Source organism: Triticum aestivum, chromosome 3D, assembly GCF_018294505.1.
Source record: "Triticum aestivum cultivar Chinese Spring chromosome 3D, IWGSC CS RefSeq v2.1, whole genome shotgun sequence".
Classification (NCBI taxonomy): Eukaryota; Viridiplantae; Streptophyta; class Magnoliopsida; order Poales; family Poaceae; genus Triticum; species Triticum aestivum.
Window position 1 is genome coordinate 9,282,214 of NC_057802.1, and position 16,517 is coordinate 9,298,730.

The window sequence follows — 16,517 nt, forward strand, 5'->3', positions numbered from 1 at the left end:
TTTGTAGGATGCTGGTGAGATTCTTGATACGAGGCTTAATGGGAATACATGGGGTGATTATATTCGTGTCCGTGTGCGGCATGATGTTTTGAAGCCCCTTACAAAATTTCTCAGTGTAGTTCGTGCAAAGGAATGACATGTCTACTATGTGCGATATGAGAAGTTAGCAAGGTTCTGTAGTGTGTGTGGTTTGGTTGGTCATGAAGTTAGCAAGGTTTAGCGGGACTCATGAATGTTGACTCAACGGTGAGGAAGAGGCTGCATATGGATGGCACCGGGTGGAATTCTGGCGCTGATTGAAGGGAAGGGGGAGCTGTTTTTCTTTGGTTTTTCTTGCAGTGCTTGCAGGGCAGTAAAGTCAAGGACGGGGGCAATTTTTCTTTGGTTTTTGGAACATTTTTTGTGTCGGTTTTAAAGAGCCGTTTTGATCAGTTTTATGTGTCTTTTCCCACTTATTTTCAATTGTTTCCTTCTTTTTACCTTTTTCCATTATAAAAAGTGGAGTGTTAATAAGACACTCGACAAGACTTGGAAATAATTGATTTCTAAGGTGGCGGAACTATTTTATCTGTTCAGATCAAATGGTAATTACCGAGTGCACTTTCAAGTGATAGGTATAGTCGGTATAGTTGTCCGCACAATAATGCGCAATGCAAGTACGTAGTACATGCAAAGTCCTAATCAATAAAGTGAGGATGAGCGCACATGCATCATCTCTAGCTAACGCGCGCGTGTGGGCTTCGAATATTACGTAACACGCAAAGCCGCGCCCCAGGCTGCAGCCTTGTTTCTACAGTGTATCTACAGTATCACATGCATCGTGGCCGTAGAATATATGACCGTGGACACGCAAAGCGCATGCATCCTGGGCCGGGAGTATCACGGCACAGTATCACTGTATCCACAGTATCACATGTATCATGGCACCTGGGTCGACTTTATGTTTTACGTAGCCTTTTTCTTTTGGCTTTGACAAGATGCATGCATGCATGCGCGGCGCAAATAAGATGGAACGCCAACCCTTGAAACTAGCTACACTCTTGTTTCAGTGCCCTGAATCCAGTACGTACCTCGAGTGATTGGACTGGTAAAACACACACACACACGCAGAGATATGTCTGATATCTGGAGCGTTGTGCGATGGTGGGACGATTGGCAGCTGCGCATCCTGGTGCTGGGCAGCCTGGGCCTCCAGTGGTTCCTCCTGCTGGCCGCGCCCATGCGCAAGTACACCATCCCGCGCGTCTTCAGGACGTGCATCTGGCTGGCCTACATCTCCAGCGACGCGCTGGCCATCTACGCGCTCGCCACCCTCTTCAACCGCCACGCCAGGGGCAGCAACTGCGGCGGCGTCGAGCAGTCGGGCGTCCTCGAGGTCCTCTGGGCCCCTGTCCTCCTCATCCACCTCGGCGGCCAGCAGGAGATGACCGGCTACGAGATCGAGGACAACGAGCTGTGGACGAGGCACACCGTGACCCTGGTGTCCCAGGTCGCGGTCGCCCTCTACGCCTTCTGCAAGTCGTGGCGCAGCTCCAGTGACTGGAAGCTACTGGCGGCGGCGGTCCTTCTCTTCGTCGTCGGGGTCCTCAGCTTCAGCGAGAAGCCGTTGGCCCTCAACAGAGCCAAGATCAAGCGGCTGGCGGCTGTGTCGGCCTGGGTGCAAGGAACCAAGAAGCCCTCCAAATGGAGGAAGCGTGTCAACAAGTTCTTCTTGTTCGAGGAGAGCAACTGCTTCACCGGGATGCCCCCACAAAGCAGTGGCAGTGGTGGGGAAGAAGGAGCCGGCGGGAAGAAGGAGCAAAAACCACCGGTGGTGGCCTTGACGGAGGCAGACAAAGTCTTGATGGTACTTTCGGACATGTCACTGCTAGCTGCCGCCAAGGACCTGGTGGCACGAAACAAGGCTGGCAAGGTGGAGGATGTTCTGCCGCCTCTACCCGTCGCCGAGAAGGCGTTGCCGCGCTGGCTGCGCAGTGCATTCGCCTTCATCTACACCAGAGCTACCGTGGTTGTCACTCCTCTCTACCTGCTCTACCATCTGTTGGTGGTCCCTATCCTGCACATGGCCGCCCTGGCGCTATTTGCGGCGAGCGACAAGCACCCGTATCGGCGCGCCGACGTGAAGATAACCTACATCATCCTGTGCCTCACCGCGGCGCTGGATGTCCTGGCGGTGTTCATCCGGCAGCTGTTGTACCGGCTCATGTCCATGACAAAGGTCCCAGCCTTGTGCGAGACGGTACCCGGCTATAACCTCGTCGACGCGGCGCTTCGGGAGGGCGACAAGAGCGTCGGGTGGATATGCAAGTGTGCCAGGCGCATGGGCTTCAACTGCAAGGGTGGATGTCTTTCTTGCAGGCCTCAACTTGGTCAACTGTACAAGAAGGTGGCACAGACAGTGATCGCGGATCTGGTGGATGCGCAGGACCGTGACCTTGCCAGTTACAGGATCTTGGACTCCAACAACTGGGCTCTCAGTGAGGAGCTGCAAGGGCACTGTGGCGAGGAGATAAAAGAAAGCTTGCGCGTCTCGTTTGACCGGAGTGTCCTCCTATGGCACATGGCCTCCGACCTTTGCTTCCGCTGCATTGACGATGCTGCCTTGGTCGATGATGGTAGTAAACAGAAAGGAGGAGAAGGAGGAGGAGGAGAAGAAAAAGATGAAGAATCAGGAGCAGAAGCAGCAGAAGGAGGAGGAGGAGCAAAAGAAATAGATGAAGGATCAGGAGCAGAAGCAGCAGCAGCAGAAGAAGAAGGTGCAGCTGTAGAAGAAGAAGAAGCAACAGCAGAACAAGAAGAACGGAAGAGTAGGGACAGCAGGGAAGCTGCAGCTGTAGAAGAAGAAGCAACAGGAGAAGGATCAGGAGCATTACGGCTTCATATCAAGTGCACGGTTGCAATATCCAACTACATGGCGCACCTGCTCAACTTCAACCCGGAGATGTTGCTGACCGGCAGCAGGCACCATCTCGTCTCCGAAGCCGTGGAGGAGCTCAAATCCTTCTCTCTGTCCAAGAACAAGGACGAGCTAAGCCAGAAGGACGTCAATGAGCTCATTGCCGGCATATTGGACCGTGACACTAGTAGTAGTACGTCCCAAGAAGTTTTCCACATCCTGGAGGCATGCAAGCTCGCCAAGGAGCTGCTGGAGATACGGGACCCTACGGCGCGCTGGATGCTCATGTACCGGGTGTGGCTGGGCATGCTCTGCTACTCGGCGAGCATGTGCAGGGGTTATCTCCACGCCAAGAGCTTGGGTGAAGGTGGGGAGTTCCTCTCCTTCGTCTGGCTCGTGCTCTCGCTCAAGGGGGCCAAGAGCTTGGCCGACAAGCTGCAGATGCCGCCGGAGGCTTCTGACACGGCCAAATCGAACGCGCCGCCGGTTACTTGATTCTATTTCTTCGTGCGCTGTCGTTGATTGATTTCCTTGCTTGTTTTCTTTACCCTATTTGCTTGTTTGTGTGACGCCGCGCTGCATTTGCCCTTGCTTCTGTTTTGTGTGCTGCTTGCTTCTTGCTAGTCGATCTTGCTGTTTAATTTGTTGTCGCACGTGTGCCGCCAAAGATAGACTTCTCCCGCCTCAGTGGATATGCCTTAATATTTTGCTGTAATAATTGTGCCTTAGACTTCTCCGGCTAAACTGGATGTGCCTTAATATTTTTCTGTAATAATTGTGCCGACTATCAGCCCTTAATTTTGCCTGCCTCAATGCTATTTGTTAAACCTTTATCATCACTTTCACAAATTCCCGTGCGTTGCAAAGGAGTATAAATGTTCCATTACATTATTTACCTGCCAATATTAATGTGATTGTGTAAATAAATATTATCAAAATCTGCCCATGATATATGTACCTAAATACTACTAGCAAACGAGCCCGTGCGTTGCAACGGGAGAGAAAACATAACACACGCTCTTAACTCAACAACCATCACTCAAGATCACAATAGGTCCATCTTCTTTATTTTTGCGAGGCATCATATTTGTGTTGCCGCTTATCCTCCTTCTCACCATCGGCGGCGATGGCCTCGGTGTTCACACAAAACAACAAAAAACGTGTGTTGAATATGGTTAATCCTAAGGCGTCTCTCTCTCCCTCTCTCTCCTCCCTCTCCCTCTCTCTCTCTTTCTCTCTCACTCACTCCCGCGATGAGAAATCTGTTGTTTTCCCCTGCGACATTTTTCAGAGGTATGCATGTGTAGTTATCGATGTTTTCTTTTCACTATATGGTTATAGTGGGGCGTTTATTTGCAATCTGGATCGCCGCCGGTATGAAAAAAAAGGATCTTGCACTATAAATTATAAGTTTGCTTCCATAACAATATTTTAAAAATATTTAACAGGTAAAATTAACATCATATTTAGATTCCACACATTTTTCTAATAAAATTTCATATATAATATGTTAAAATCGAAGTTATGGTTTAAAAGATACAGATAATTTAGAAAATAATTTGGTTTGACTCAAATATATTCCAAAATCATATTTAAAAATACTTAACAGGTAAAAATAATCTCATATTCATATTCAAATGATTTTTCTAATTAAATTTCATATATAACATGTTCAAATCGGAATTACGGTTTAAAAGATATGGATGATTTTAAAAAGCATTTGTTTGACTTAAATATGATCCGCGGATGAATTACCTAAAACATCAGGGGGGTTTCGAAAAATGTAAAATAACTGTTCGGGTGTGACTTAAATCCGGACGGCGGGTTGAATTCTCTGAAATAGAGGGACTTTTCTAAAAAATGCCATGACGGACGAAAGAAACCCAATTTGCTTTATTATTAGGTAAAGATTTTAATATTTTATTTTGTAATCACTTATTGGCTTGCCAAAGAAAACAAAATTTGTGTGGTAAGTCAATACAAGGTGTGACAAGTAGATTGACTTGTCCGGCTCTTGTTCCCGCTTCAATGAAATTCGAATAATATGGCTTCAAAGGAACATATATTATTTAGGTGGCAATTACAAAGTAAGTCCTTCCAATACTGCTCACCAAAAATCTTTTCAGATGAAAGGTGAAAACCTAAAAATAACAACATTAGCTATTTTTCTTTTTAAAAGAAGAAGATTAAAACCTCGACCTCTGTATCATTATGATGCACACAACTATTTTATTAATTATTAAGCCGAGTACAAATCAAAGGTAGTGAGGGAAAGGGTGGTCGGTGATCTTGGTGTGTTACCGTGGCTTCGGCGGCGGCAGCAGCAACCCTCTTCTCTGGTTGGGTCGGCAACCTTGGTACCATGGGTGACACGGGTGGCAGCTCCAAGTGAAAACTCAACGCTACGGCGCCGCCGACGGCGATGCATGCGGGTGTCACTTCCCTCTTGGTGGTGTCGTTGTGGGTCCCCTTCTTGTGCTAGGGTTCCGACTGAAAACTCTAGTCTCACTTTTTGGGCTCGGTGGTTACCAACTTGGGGGCGGAGTCGTGGAGCTTTGTACCTTCTGGTTGCAGCTCACTAGCGACTTCACGATCATGCTTTGATCCTGGCGTGTAGCTTTCTCGACTATGGTGTGAGGTGGTCTCGATTGTCTCTTATCTATTACATCTTGTCGCCATTGTTCTCAGTCGTCATGATCTCCTGGCAGCAACGGCGCTCTGTGGCCTGAAGCACAAGGGCAGACGACCCTCTCTGGCGATTGCTTGGTGTGTTCGGTGACTGGTGTTTTCCTAAGACTATGTGATTCCTTTCCGAGCCGGTAGTCTTCGTAGCTTCTTGTTAGGTGTAGCATCTCTTGTACTATTGTGTAGCATCTCTTGTATTATTGTGTAGCATCTCCTGTATTATTGCTTAGCTTTGAGTTGTTGGCGTTGCTACTCTTAAGAATTTCATTTCGCTTTCGATCTTTTTGTATGAGAATTTTCTCAGCATTGTATCGGTTCGTCCGTTTGAGCTTCAATTATAATGTGGAGCGAAAGGCTACTTCGAGAGTAAATGCGACGCTAGGAAAAAGAATCCCGAAATACATGGCTGTAAGAGTTGGCAAGAATCTTCACAGCGTAAATGGAACCGCAAGTGGAGGTGGAATCCCTTCCCTTTTTTTTAAAGGACAGGATTTGGAATAATCTTTAGGTGACTCTTTGATCCTCTTTTCACAACGCTAAGTTTCATTTGGCTCTCTTTTACGATGCCGACCCCTTGCCAAATATTCGCTGACTTTGGTTACTGATCTAGCCAAGTTCAAATTTGCATCCGTGCTTATGAAGGATCAAATGAAAAATCAACGTGTTGCAAATGAGCATCTAGCTAACTAGGTTTGATAATAGGATTCTAAAGTTTATTGAAGTATAGCGCCTTATTTATTTATTTTGGTTTGTAAGATTTTTTTAAAACAAAGAAGGGCTTCACCCCTTCAGATTTCCATTCACGGAAACCAAACACCTCAGTTCTCCCTACTAACTACTCCCTCCGTAAAGAAATATAAAAGCATTTAGATCACTATTTATAGAGGGAGTATAGCTACTAAAGAGACTAAATAATAGCGACGAGCTGCTTTAGGCTGTAGTAGTGAGAATACCAAGGAAGGAGAGACAGGCGCACCGTGATTGCATGTGTGAACATCCACCTCAACTTTACTTTAATCGGTTCCAAAAAAAATAACTTTACTTTAATCGCCGTGACTGGCCGGCCAGCATCTATTCCGTCCCATCCAAACACTGAAATGTCGCTCTCATGCACATACCCTACCAGCTTGAGGCCTAAGCTACAACCATCTATATATTGGCATCGATCACGCCGTGGGAGCAAAGGCGGCATCATGTCATTGACCACCAATGTCGATGGTACGTACGCATGACTACTTTCCTATGCTTGGCGATGATGGCTAGCTAGCTTGCAGACGGAATATATATTTGTCCCGCGGTAATTTTAACTGTTGTGTTGTGCAGTGTTTAAGCCGCCTCGCAGAGGCTATTACTGGAGTTATTACATCATCACAAGTTCTCAAGAGCTAGAGTCCGCCCTGGCGCACCCTCTAGCGCAAACCTATCCGGTACGTACGCAATCATTTTAACCGTTGTGTTTCTCTTTGGATTTAATGAATTTCTGAAGCTCTGATTTTCTGTTTGAAATTAAGGTCGTGCTCATGTTCTGGGCGAGCTGGAACGAGCCGTGCAGGGTGATGATGAGACCCTTCAGGGCCATGGCCGTGGCTAAGAGAAGGGCGGCCATATTCTGCCAGGTGGACGTCGACAAGTTCAAAGTAGGACAGCGTACGCGCGCACTCCCTCTGTAAAGAAATATATTAACGCTCCTATGTTTCTTTACAGAGCGAGTACCAACTAATTTCGGACCGGATAACCAAACTATGCATGTATAACTCGATCACTGCGTACTGCACTGATATATAACTACTTACACAGGATATCGTGGAGCGGTACCGAGTGGAGGCGCTGCCGACGTTCCTGCTGCTCAAGCAAGGCGTGGAGAAGGGCAGGGTCGTCGGCGCCAAGGTCGGGGACCTCAGCAACATCATCATGGCCAACATATAAATGATACAGTACTACTGGTACTAGATTCGATCTGTCGACTGATGGTCTTTCAGTTTGGTATATTATTGGTGAATCAACAGTTGAGATATGTATGATTCATCTTGTCGAAAATCTCAACCACTTCCCTCTTAAACAGCCCTGCAGCACTCTGTCGGTCTAGGAAACTACTGTGCACATGACATATAGGGTGAACGACAATTGCACGATGGTACATCTAGCGGTTTGCAAACAGTTGTTTCCATGCATGGTCGTCTTCAATGGATTGTGGTTCAAAAATCGTATACGCATTGTCGCCTCCATAGCAGACCTGATAATTAAATAGCATACTGTGCATGAGTTGTGCACTTGCCAATACAAAGTGTTTAATATGTTTTTTTAATGTATCTATTTTTATGAAGCATTAAAGTTTACCTATTTATAAACATACTATAGCATCTGAAAATCATTTGTTTCTAATTTCAAGTTTTGTTGTCCAATTATTTCATTATATCTGGCATTGAATCGCTCCATAAAGGTAAACCAAGCAACCACTAAATCCAAACAACACCAAAGAGAGACAATCACACATCTATCTATAGAAATACTAAGCTCCCTTGAATTGAAGCGTTCTGGTGCTTTGATGGTTGTGGGGGTCGTTGAGGACCCCACGCACAAGTGTGTGGTGTTTAGTTTTATTTCTTTTTTTTCATGTTCTAATTCACGAGTGTTTATTTAAATTTATGTACTTGAAAAAAATAAACATATTTTAAAATTCACATTTTTCAGGTTCATTAATATTGATTAAATTGTGGATATTTTTCAGTTCACGATCATTTAAAGTTTGTGAATACTTTTTAAATTTGCGAACAGTATTTGAAATCCATGAATATATAAAATTCTTAATATTTTTAAAGTTAGTTAAAAAAGATAGGTGTTTTTTTCTTTCAGCTAGCAGTGGGGCGAGCGAAAAAGAAATAAACGAGCGGGAGGACCAGGGAGCCAAGCTGAGCGAATGACCGTGTGAGTGTTGTGGTAGCAATTCCATGGTTTTAGCGTGAAATAGAAGCAAACAATCACCCCCGGCTGACACCAAGGCCGAAATGTACAAGGATTTCACAACCACAGATCAAACAACTCACCTTTCCTCTTAGAAAAAATATTGCAATAGCAACCCAACACGATATACGAATAAAAAATCACCAATAAAAATTTAAAACACAAAGCCAACACAGATAAAATCAAAACAAAACAACTGATTGCGATAATCTATAGATATAAAATAGTTAATTTCACTAATGAAGAACGATGCGGCGAAACGCGCGTTAGCCTCTAGTATCTATTATAGATTAAAATTAAGTACATTATGGGCTAACCAGAAAAAAAATCCCACAAAAAATCAGATATATTTATCCATTAGTTTCGTAGACCTTTATTTAACTTGCTGTTACAACGTTAGGTCTTTATAATAGATCCACTTAATCTAATGTGTAAACAAAATTCTCATGGCAATCCATTGACCATCTATCTATATCTATTACCTAATATTAAAAAAAGGATCCTTTCATAGTTCTCCATCCGTCACCTTTTTTGTGTCTGTTGATTTTGTGTTACATATAAAGATTAATGGTTGAGATTTAAAAATATGTCTACACACGTGTAAGGGAAAAAAAAGATCAACATAACCTACATATCGTTCGTCATAGCCAGCTTGGGCGTCAGCGCGCGTTATGGGCTAATGAATCCGTTCGTGCCATGTGGGACTTGGTTCCCAAATCGTCAATCCCAACATGTAGTCATGGCGGCCAAGGAACCGCACGACTATAAATATGCCACCCGTCGATTCATTGTGCCAGACAAACAGCTGATCGATCTAAAGTAGGGAATCTCTACGCACACGGCTGTGCTGGGGACAACGAGCAGCCTGGCCAACGGCGGTTCCCTCAGGGTGCCGTGAAGGCTGCCGAACCGCTTCAAACCGACCAGCGTGTACTATGATCTCGCCGGCAACAGCACTGGGTCATCGGCGTCAGGCAAGGAGAGGCACGACGATCTAAACACATACTGCGTCGAGTTGGGGATTGTTCCTCCGTGCGGCCGGTGGCGAACACACCGCCACTGCCTTTCTGGGTCCTTTTGCGTACTCGGCGACGTAAATGCCGCCGCCGCTGTGTGGTGGTTCATCTGCACAGCCAAGGACGAGGAAGCCACCGCCGATGTTCCTTTACGCCACGGTGATGCACACGATGTTGTTCCTGCCCTCCACCGCGAGGCACGTGAATGCCTAGGGGATGCACGGTGGTTGAAGGTGCACCATCACCATGTAGGCATGTAGCGCGTGGAATCCCATCACGTGTTGGACGATTCCCCTAATTGATGTCTATATGGCTAGCCATCTCCGTTTCAGTCTCCTGCTTCCATACAAGAAATGAGCCGAGAGAAAGCCGCCGGCGAACAGGACAGATGTATTAGCTACGTTGGTTATAGTTTTCATCTCCTCACCGAGCGGCTGGACGCCGGTGTCCTGGTAACGGGCCTTCCTCCCCTTGCCGCTGTCGCAGTAGACACAGATTCACTAGAACAGCTAGCCGCCTCTTCCGATCCGTGCAGGCTGTGGCGGGGCCACCGCATCATGACAGGGCTTTCCTCAATCAGTGGTGTATGGAGCAGCAGAAGGAGATTGATCATACAAGGCAACTGACAATTCAACTTGGGTCTAGAGCTAGCTCAGGACATGCTTCAAGTAAGCAAAAGGCAACTTACTTGAATTGCATGGTTGTTGCTTGCATCCAACGAATGCATCTGGTTGGCGCTTGACCGGCCGGCGTGGACTGGACAAGTTGAGGTCTAGCACATGGCAACTTTGTTACTTGCATGTGAAGCCAAGAATATAGAAGTACATATTTGTTACTTGGGTTGCTTACGTAATGGCAAATCTGGTGTATTTGTATTAAGTCTAATGTTTTATATTACATTTTATCCATGCAGAACTACATTTATTATTGCGATTTGATTTGGGATATGTTTTTCTCTACCATCAATTCACACACTGAAGTTTACAAATTATATTGATTTCAGCGGAAAATTCGTTTCTGAGCCCGAGCACATATGCTCTCGCTATCTAGTCGCTCCGTTCGCTTCGAGATCGCCGTCGTCACGTGTATTCTCGGCTGTATTTTCGCACGTATGGATGTAAATCTCAGCGCGAGCTGTGCATTTACTTCGGGGGTAGATACCGTTATGTTCCTCCGGTCCAGAAGAACTCTTGACGGTCCAGCCCGCTTCATGGGCCCTGAATGGCCGGTGCTCCCAGCGAACCCAGCAGAGAGCAGGTCTAAGATATTCGCTCGAAAAAGAGAGAGAGAGGTCTAAGTTATTCTCGCTAGCAGCGCACCTGTTACATCGTATCCCTCAAAAAAAAAACCCTGTTACATCGTGTTTTGCTGCCAGAAAAAAAATACCCTGTTAAATCGTGTTTTCTCAACAACAAAAACCTTGTTAAATCGTGCGTGCTACAGTGCCAGCTCAAAACCTCCCCGCCGCAAGTGAACTTGCCAGCACGTCTGAGACTATCCCTGTTATGATCGACGATGTCAGCTGTCTTTACTATCAAATAAAGAGGGGTTTATGATGTAAAAAAAAAACCCTGCCAACACGTCTGATGCGGAAACATTAAACTCCAGTTCTAATCATACAAGTGCATTTAAACCATGTTGTTACAATCAAGCATGTCACATCTACTCATCAACGAAACTAAAAAAGATTCTTCTGGTTTATACTAACGAGGAGCAAGTGTGGAGATCAACAAAATCACACACACACAAAAGAAAATCCTCTAATTGAACTGCTGTATGCATGTACGACATGGAAATTTATTTCTAGGCCTAATGCACGCTGCTGTGCCCCTCACCCTCACAATTCTTGCACTTACCTGCTCTACGAGGGTGCTTCGGAACATCACCTCAGACGCTATAGCGCGCTATTTTTTTCAGTGGTCTGGACATGTAGTTTTCTTGTGCCCTTGCCCACATCAAATGCTGCAGAACCTTGTTTGCCTGCTTAATGCTTCATACGGAGCTTTGTCCCTGCTAGTGCTTGGACTTCGAAAGTTTAATTCCTCGTTTTTTAGCTGGGCTGACAGTCCTGCTAGACCATTTGCACAAATAGAAACTGTAACACTATCATCGTTAGGTCTTTTAGCTGTAGCCTCAACCACCACCAGCCTCCGGTAATGAACTCTTGGTTGGTATAGGCTACGCAGCCTGTTGGTCTTGAAGCCCCAGGCCAGCCCTTTTTTCAGTGTACAGTGTTACCGACAGGATCATCTCTTTGTATGCCCATGTTACGCGATACTGTCATTTGTTTAGACCAGTTTCATAATTCTGCTCTCGTAGTTAGCTTGCACATGGTATGTGATTCCGCTCTTGCTGTCAACTTGCACACAGTATGGGAACTTTGGATCACTCCCTTCGATTCTACAATCATTTCCATAGTCTTCCACACGTAGGCATTGGCCCACTCTAACTGATTCGTCCACAAAGATTAAACAGTGATCTGCTCATTAATGGAACATTCTCCATCGGCCCAAAGAAGCTACCAGTGATGATGTACACTTTTCTGATATTTATACTGTTCTCTGTCAGCTCCTTCCTTGGTTTACATATTTATGTGCTTGCGTGATGGCCAGTGCGCCTTCTCCCCGCAAGTCACAAATAGTGAGTAATTATAGTTCCAATGTGCTGCGTGATTAATCGATAATTGCCATCAGCCCTCTGGAACCTGATCATCGCTGAACACTCGCGACGGCAACCTGGTGTTCTCCGCTCCTGGTTTACCCTGCAAAAGACAAGTTCATTACTATTCGCATTCTGTACTCAGGCTCACTGCTAAATGGTAGTTCATCGTAGAGTCGTAGACTCACAGCACAGCCACACACAATCTCTTGCATACATTTTCTCGTCTCAATGTTAGTCTACTCTTGCCATACCATATTCCAAATCCATTTCCCATGAAAATAAGTTTTATAAGCCGTAGGCCTCACTCAGTTAGTCAATACCACATGTTCTATGACATTTTCAGTTGGATTCTCAGCAAAAGCTCAAATGGAGTTCTCAAGAACACTGATCCTAGGCATGGAGTCCTACAAAGGGGTGCCAAGCTTACTCCAGCCCTGTTAATTCAACAACCAAATTAGCTTTCTTGAGACCCCCAAAAAGCACTGAACAAATGTACATCTACCCCAGTCGATCAACCATCTCCAACCCCAGAAACATGTACTTAAGCACCAGGGAGTCACTAACACACAGGCCACCTCCAGTGCACAACGATTTAGTATTAACTAACCATTTCAATAGTCAAACTTTGTACATTTTTCATCATCCTAGGATTAATACCCAGTTCAAAAATTTCATGTTCAGTATGAACTGTCCCCAAAAATGAGTGTAGCATTCAGATAATAGAGATTTACAAAATCACACACCTGTTTTTTCCATCCCGAAACTTCTGGGTTCACCTTCCTTGTTAATCCTCCACACTACCCTGGCGAGCTGTCATTCCCCAACTCCAATGCTGCACCTTCATCGCAGTTCCGTTCATCTCTGCCTATGACGAATGAACAAGGCGAACGCCGTGCTCATCGACTGCAGCAGCGCCCTTCACCGCAGTGGTGGAGCCTGCCAATTAACATATTATTCAGTTTTACATTCATCCACCGTGAGCCAGCCAAGGTGCCTAGCACACACAAGGTGCCTTCCTCAACGATCCAAATCACCAAGAGTTTCAATTCAGTACCCCAAACAGTAACATGGCCTAATTCCACCAAAACAGCACACCGTACACACACTAGACTGCCACTTTTCCACTCCAACTCACAGTCACAGCCAGCAAAATGCTCTCTATATAACACTTTAATGTTGGGGCTGCACTCTAATTACAGCAAATTTTCTAACCTACCAATCACAATGACATACATACAGAGATCATAGGTCCTCAAAATTGCCCACCTGTTGTCCATCCTGGTGCTTCAGGGTTCCCCTTCATCCCAGACTCCTGTTGACTGCGTAGGTGAGGTCTTCTTCCGCACACCCAAATCCCCAGATGTTCTCCAATCAACTCTGCTCAGGCAGAGGATGCGTTTCCATCTCCTTCAAGATAGATGACCGGCGTCCTCGATAGCTGCGTGAAGACCGGATCCGGCCAGGCAATGTTGTCCGATGTTACCTCCCGGACTGGAACCTGCAAACACCTCCAACGCACAAGAACTGAATCCTAACGAACTGCGACCACACGGTCCGAAATGTCATATCTGTCCACAGGATCTAGCAGAAACTCCATACCATCATCCGCCATGGCCGTTGTGGAACCTGCGTCGCCGCCGTACATCGTCAGTTAGACTAGCCACAATGGATAGTGCTGCATGTTACTAGTCTATATTACTACCTCTATAGTGGGGAGTAACATATGTGTGGTAACATGCAACACTTCATTTATTAGGCTATAGACACATCTTTCCTTGATATGTGTGATGTTACTCATACTACTAATAACTAGCTATGTTACTACTCCCGTCTCTTTCTTCATTTATTTCTTGCCATATCATCTACTTTAGCTAGATATGTGTGATGTTACTGCCTATGTTACTCCCACTATGGGTAGTCTTACCGCTCGCCGTCAAAATCTGTGCCTCGGCTCGGAAACAACGAAACGTCCCGTGCCACGGCCCAGAAAAACTACCAGACGACCCGTCAATGCGGCTACTTCGTGGGCCCACCGTATGTTCCTGTGCATCGCCGTATATGGTCAATACCACCATTTACTAGCGCTCACAACTGGCCCATCAATGCATTTATCACGGTCGCAAGACACGAGCCAATGGACCAGATTACGAGAGCAGATGTGCTCGGGCGTCAAAACGCCGTTCTCGATTTCAGCTTGAGTTCAGTATGCAATTTTCATATGAGAAGCTATCATGGGGTTGACCTTAGATGATTACCTATGAATGGGCCTTCAATACTTACCTTTGTCTTGGTTCCCATTAAATAAGGACGACGATAACTGCCACACATGTGGGCGTTAAGAGGTCTGCCCACACGTTTTGTGTGGTGTTCAAGAGGATCAGCCCACACGCCTACGTGTGGGCGAAACAAGTAATGCCCACACGTCTCTTTTTTTTCTCGCTGTCCCTCTCACATGCCTACGTGTGGGCAAAATAGATAACGCCGACACGCCTGTACGTTAGGCCTCCTACCTCATGGTCCCGCACGCCCCGCGTGACAATCACCACGCGCCCCGCAGTTGCCATGGTCCGGACCCTCTTCCATGTTCGTTTAACTGCAGCTGCCATGTCGCTGAACTACAGTTGTCATGTCGGACAACTACAGTTGCCATGGTTGCTCAACTGCAGTTGTCATCTCAGGTCAAGTGCCAGATGCCATTTTTGGACAACTGCAGCTGTTGCCATTTATGGTCTGGTTTACTATAGTTTCCATGATTTAAAAACTTTAGGGGTTGCCACCTACTAACACTAGGCAGTTGCCATATATGGTCTGTTTACTACAGTTGCCATGATTTGAAAACTTTAGGAGTTGCCACCTACTAACACTAGGCAGTTGCCGTGTAGCGCTACAAAGAGACATGGCAAAATAACATGTTCGGGTAAAAAGAGAGTTGCCATCTGCTTACAAGCACACTAGGGCAGTTGCCATGTACCATGCAAAACACATGGCAACTGACATGTTCGGGTAAAAGAGAGAGTTGCCATCTGGTTACAAGCACACTAGGGCAGTTGCCATGTACCCTGCAAAACACATGGCAACTGACAGCTTTAGGTGTGGGAGAGGAGACGGGCGTGTGGGCGAACTGATAAATGCCCACACTCCAGCCCCTTTGCGTGAGTGAAAATTGACGTGTGGGCGAACTGCTAAACGCCCACACACACCGGTCCCTCCGTGTGGTGAAAACGGACATGTGGGCGATCGGATGAATGCCCACGCACCAGCCCAGTCCTACGTGGCACCACAAACATGTCAAGATTCGTGCAACCACAAACAGACGTGGATCCACGCGTGTGGGCGAGATGCAAACGCCCACACGTGTGGGCGTTAGTGTTTCTGTTAAATAAAATATATCTATTTGCTTGCCAATACAAACCAAAAAATGAACAAAGATACATTTTGTTCTATTCTTTTTGTATTGAGGTTCATGTCCATTCCATGATTTCATGTTGTGAATTTGCCTAGTTTATGTATACTATATTTCTGCTTACCGTCCTTTATTTTATTGACAAAGAATAAATCATCATAATGTTTTTCTTTTATATCGAGATTCAAGTCCACTAGATTATTTCATATTCTGAATTTGCCCGATTTATGTATACTATATTTATTTTAACAACCCTTTGTTTTATTGACAGAGAATACTAAAGGAAATATGCCCTAGAGGCAATAATAAAGTTATTATTTATTTCCTTATATCATGATAAATGTTTATTTTTATGCTAGAATTGTATTAACCAGAAACATAATACTTGTGTGAATACATAGACAAACAGAGTGTCACTAGTATCACTAGTAGAAAAAGGGTCATCTGTCCCGGTTGGTAAGGGCCTTTTGTCCCGGTTGTTGAACCGGGACTAAAGGGTCGTTACTAATGCCCTAGCTCTTTAGTCCCGGTTCTTACACGAACCGGGACAGATGGGCCTCCACGTGGCCGCTGCGGCCAGCCCAGGCAGGAGGGACTTTGGTCCCGGTTGGTGACACCAACCGGGACCAAAAGGGACCAAAAGGCATTTCCGTGGCTGAGTTTTTTGTTTTTTTAAAGGGGGGAGGGTTTAGGGGGTAATTTAGGGTGTGTAAGCTAGCTAACAGAGATATATAATAACTGATATATAATAACTCTTCATGCCCGCATCATGCATCATCATATTAACAAGTCCTACTAATCATCATCATACAACTTCTACTCGTTATTAATAACAAGTCATACGATCATCATCCTCATAGTCATCGAACCAACCCTACTTAATTGTTTTTAGCAC

The 16,517-nt window shown here is 45.5% G+C and overlaps 2 protein-coding genes across 2 annotated transcripts; both read left to right on the plus strand.

Moving 5' to 3' along the window:
* Positions 1-1,058: 1,058 nt before the first annotated feature.
* Positions 1,059-3,694, plus strand: LOC123076849 (uncharacterized). Its single transcript, XM_044498994.1, has one exon. The coding sequence runs from the start codon at positions 1,115-1,117 to the stop codon at positions 3,389-3,391; it is 2,277 nt and encodes a 758-aa protein (XP_044354929.1). The 5' UTR covers positions 1,059-1,114; the 3' UTR covers positions 3,392-3,694.
* Positions 3,695-6,774: 3,080 nt separating this feature from the next.
* LOC123076850 (thioredoxin H-type) lies at positions 6,775-7,859 on the plus strand. The gene is made up of 4 exons (XM_044498995.1): positions 6,775-6,799; positions 6,905-7,008; positions 7,093-7,218; positions 7,379-7,859. Exons 1-4 carry the CDS (start codon positions 6,775-6,777, stop codon positions 7,505-7,507), a joined length of 384 nt encoding a protein of 127 aa, XP_044354930.1. The 3' UTR covers positions 7,508-7,859.
* The last annotated feature ends 8,658 nt before the right edge of the window (positions 7,860-16,517 follow it).

Bases quoted from the DNA above. Each gene is read 5' to 3' on its own strand.
- LOC123076849 (XM_044498994.1), top strand. From the start codon at position 1,115: ATGTCTGATATCTGGAGCGTTGTGCGATGGTGGGACGATTGGCAGCTG.
- LOC123076850 (XM_044498995.1), top strand. From the start codon at position 6,775: ATGTCATTGACCACCAATGTCGATG. The intron at 6,800-6,904 runs GTACGTACGCAT...TGTGTTGTGCAG, and splicing joins ATTGACCACCAATGTCGATG to TGTTTAAGCCGCCTCGCAGA. The intron at 7,009-7,092 runs GTACGTACGCAA...TTTGAAATTAAG, and splicing joins CTCTAGCGCAAACCTATCCG to GTCGTGCTCATGTTCTGGGC.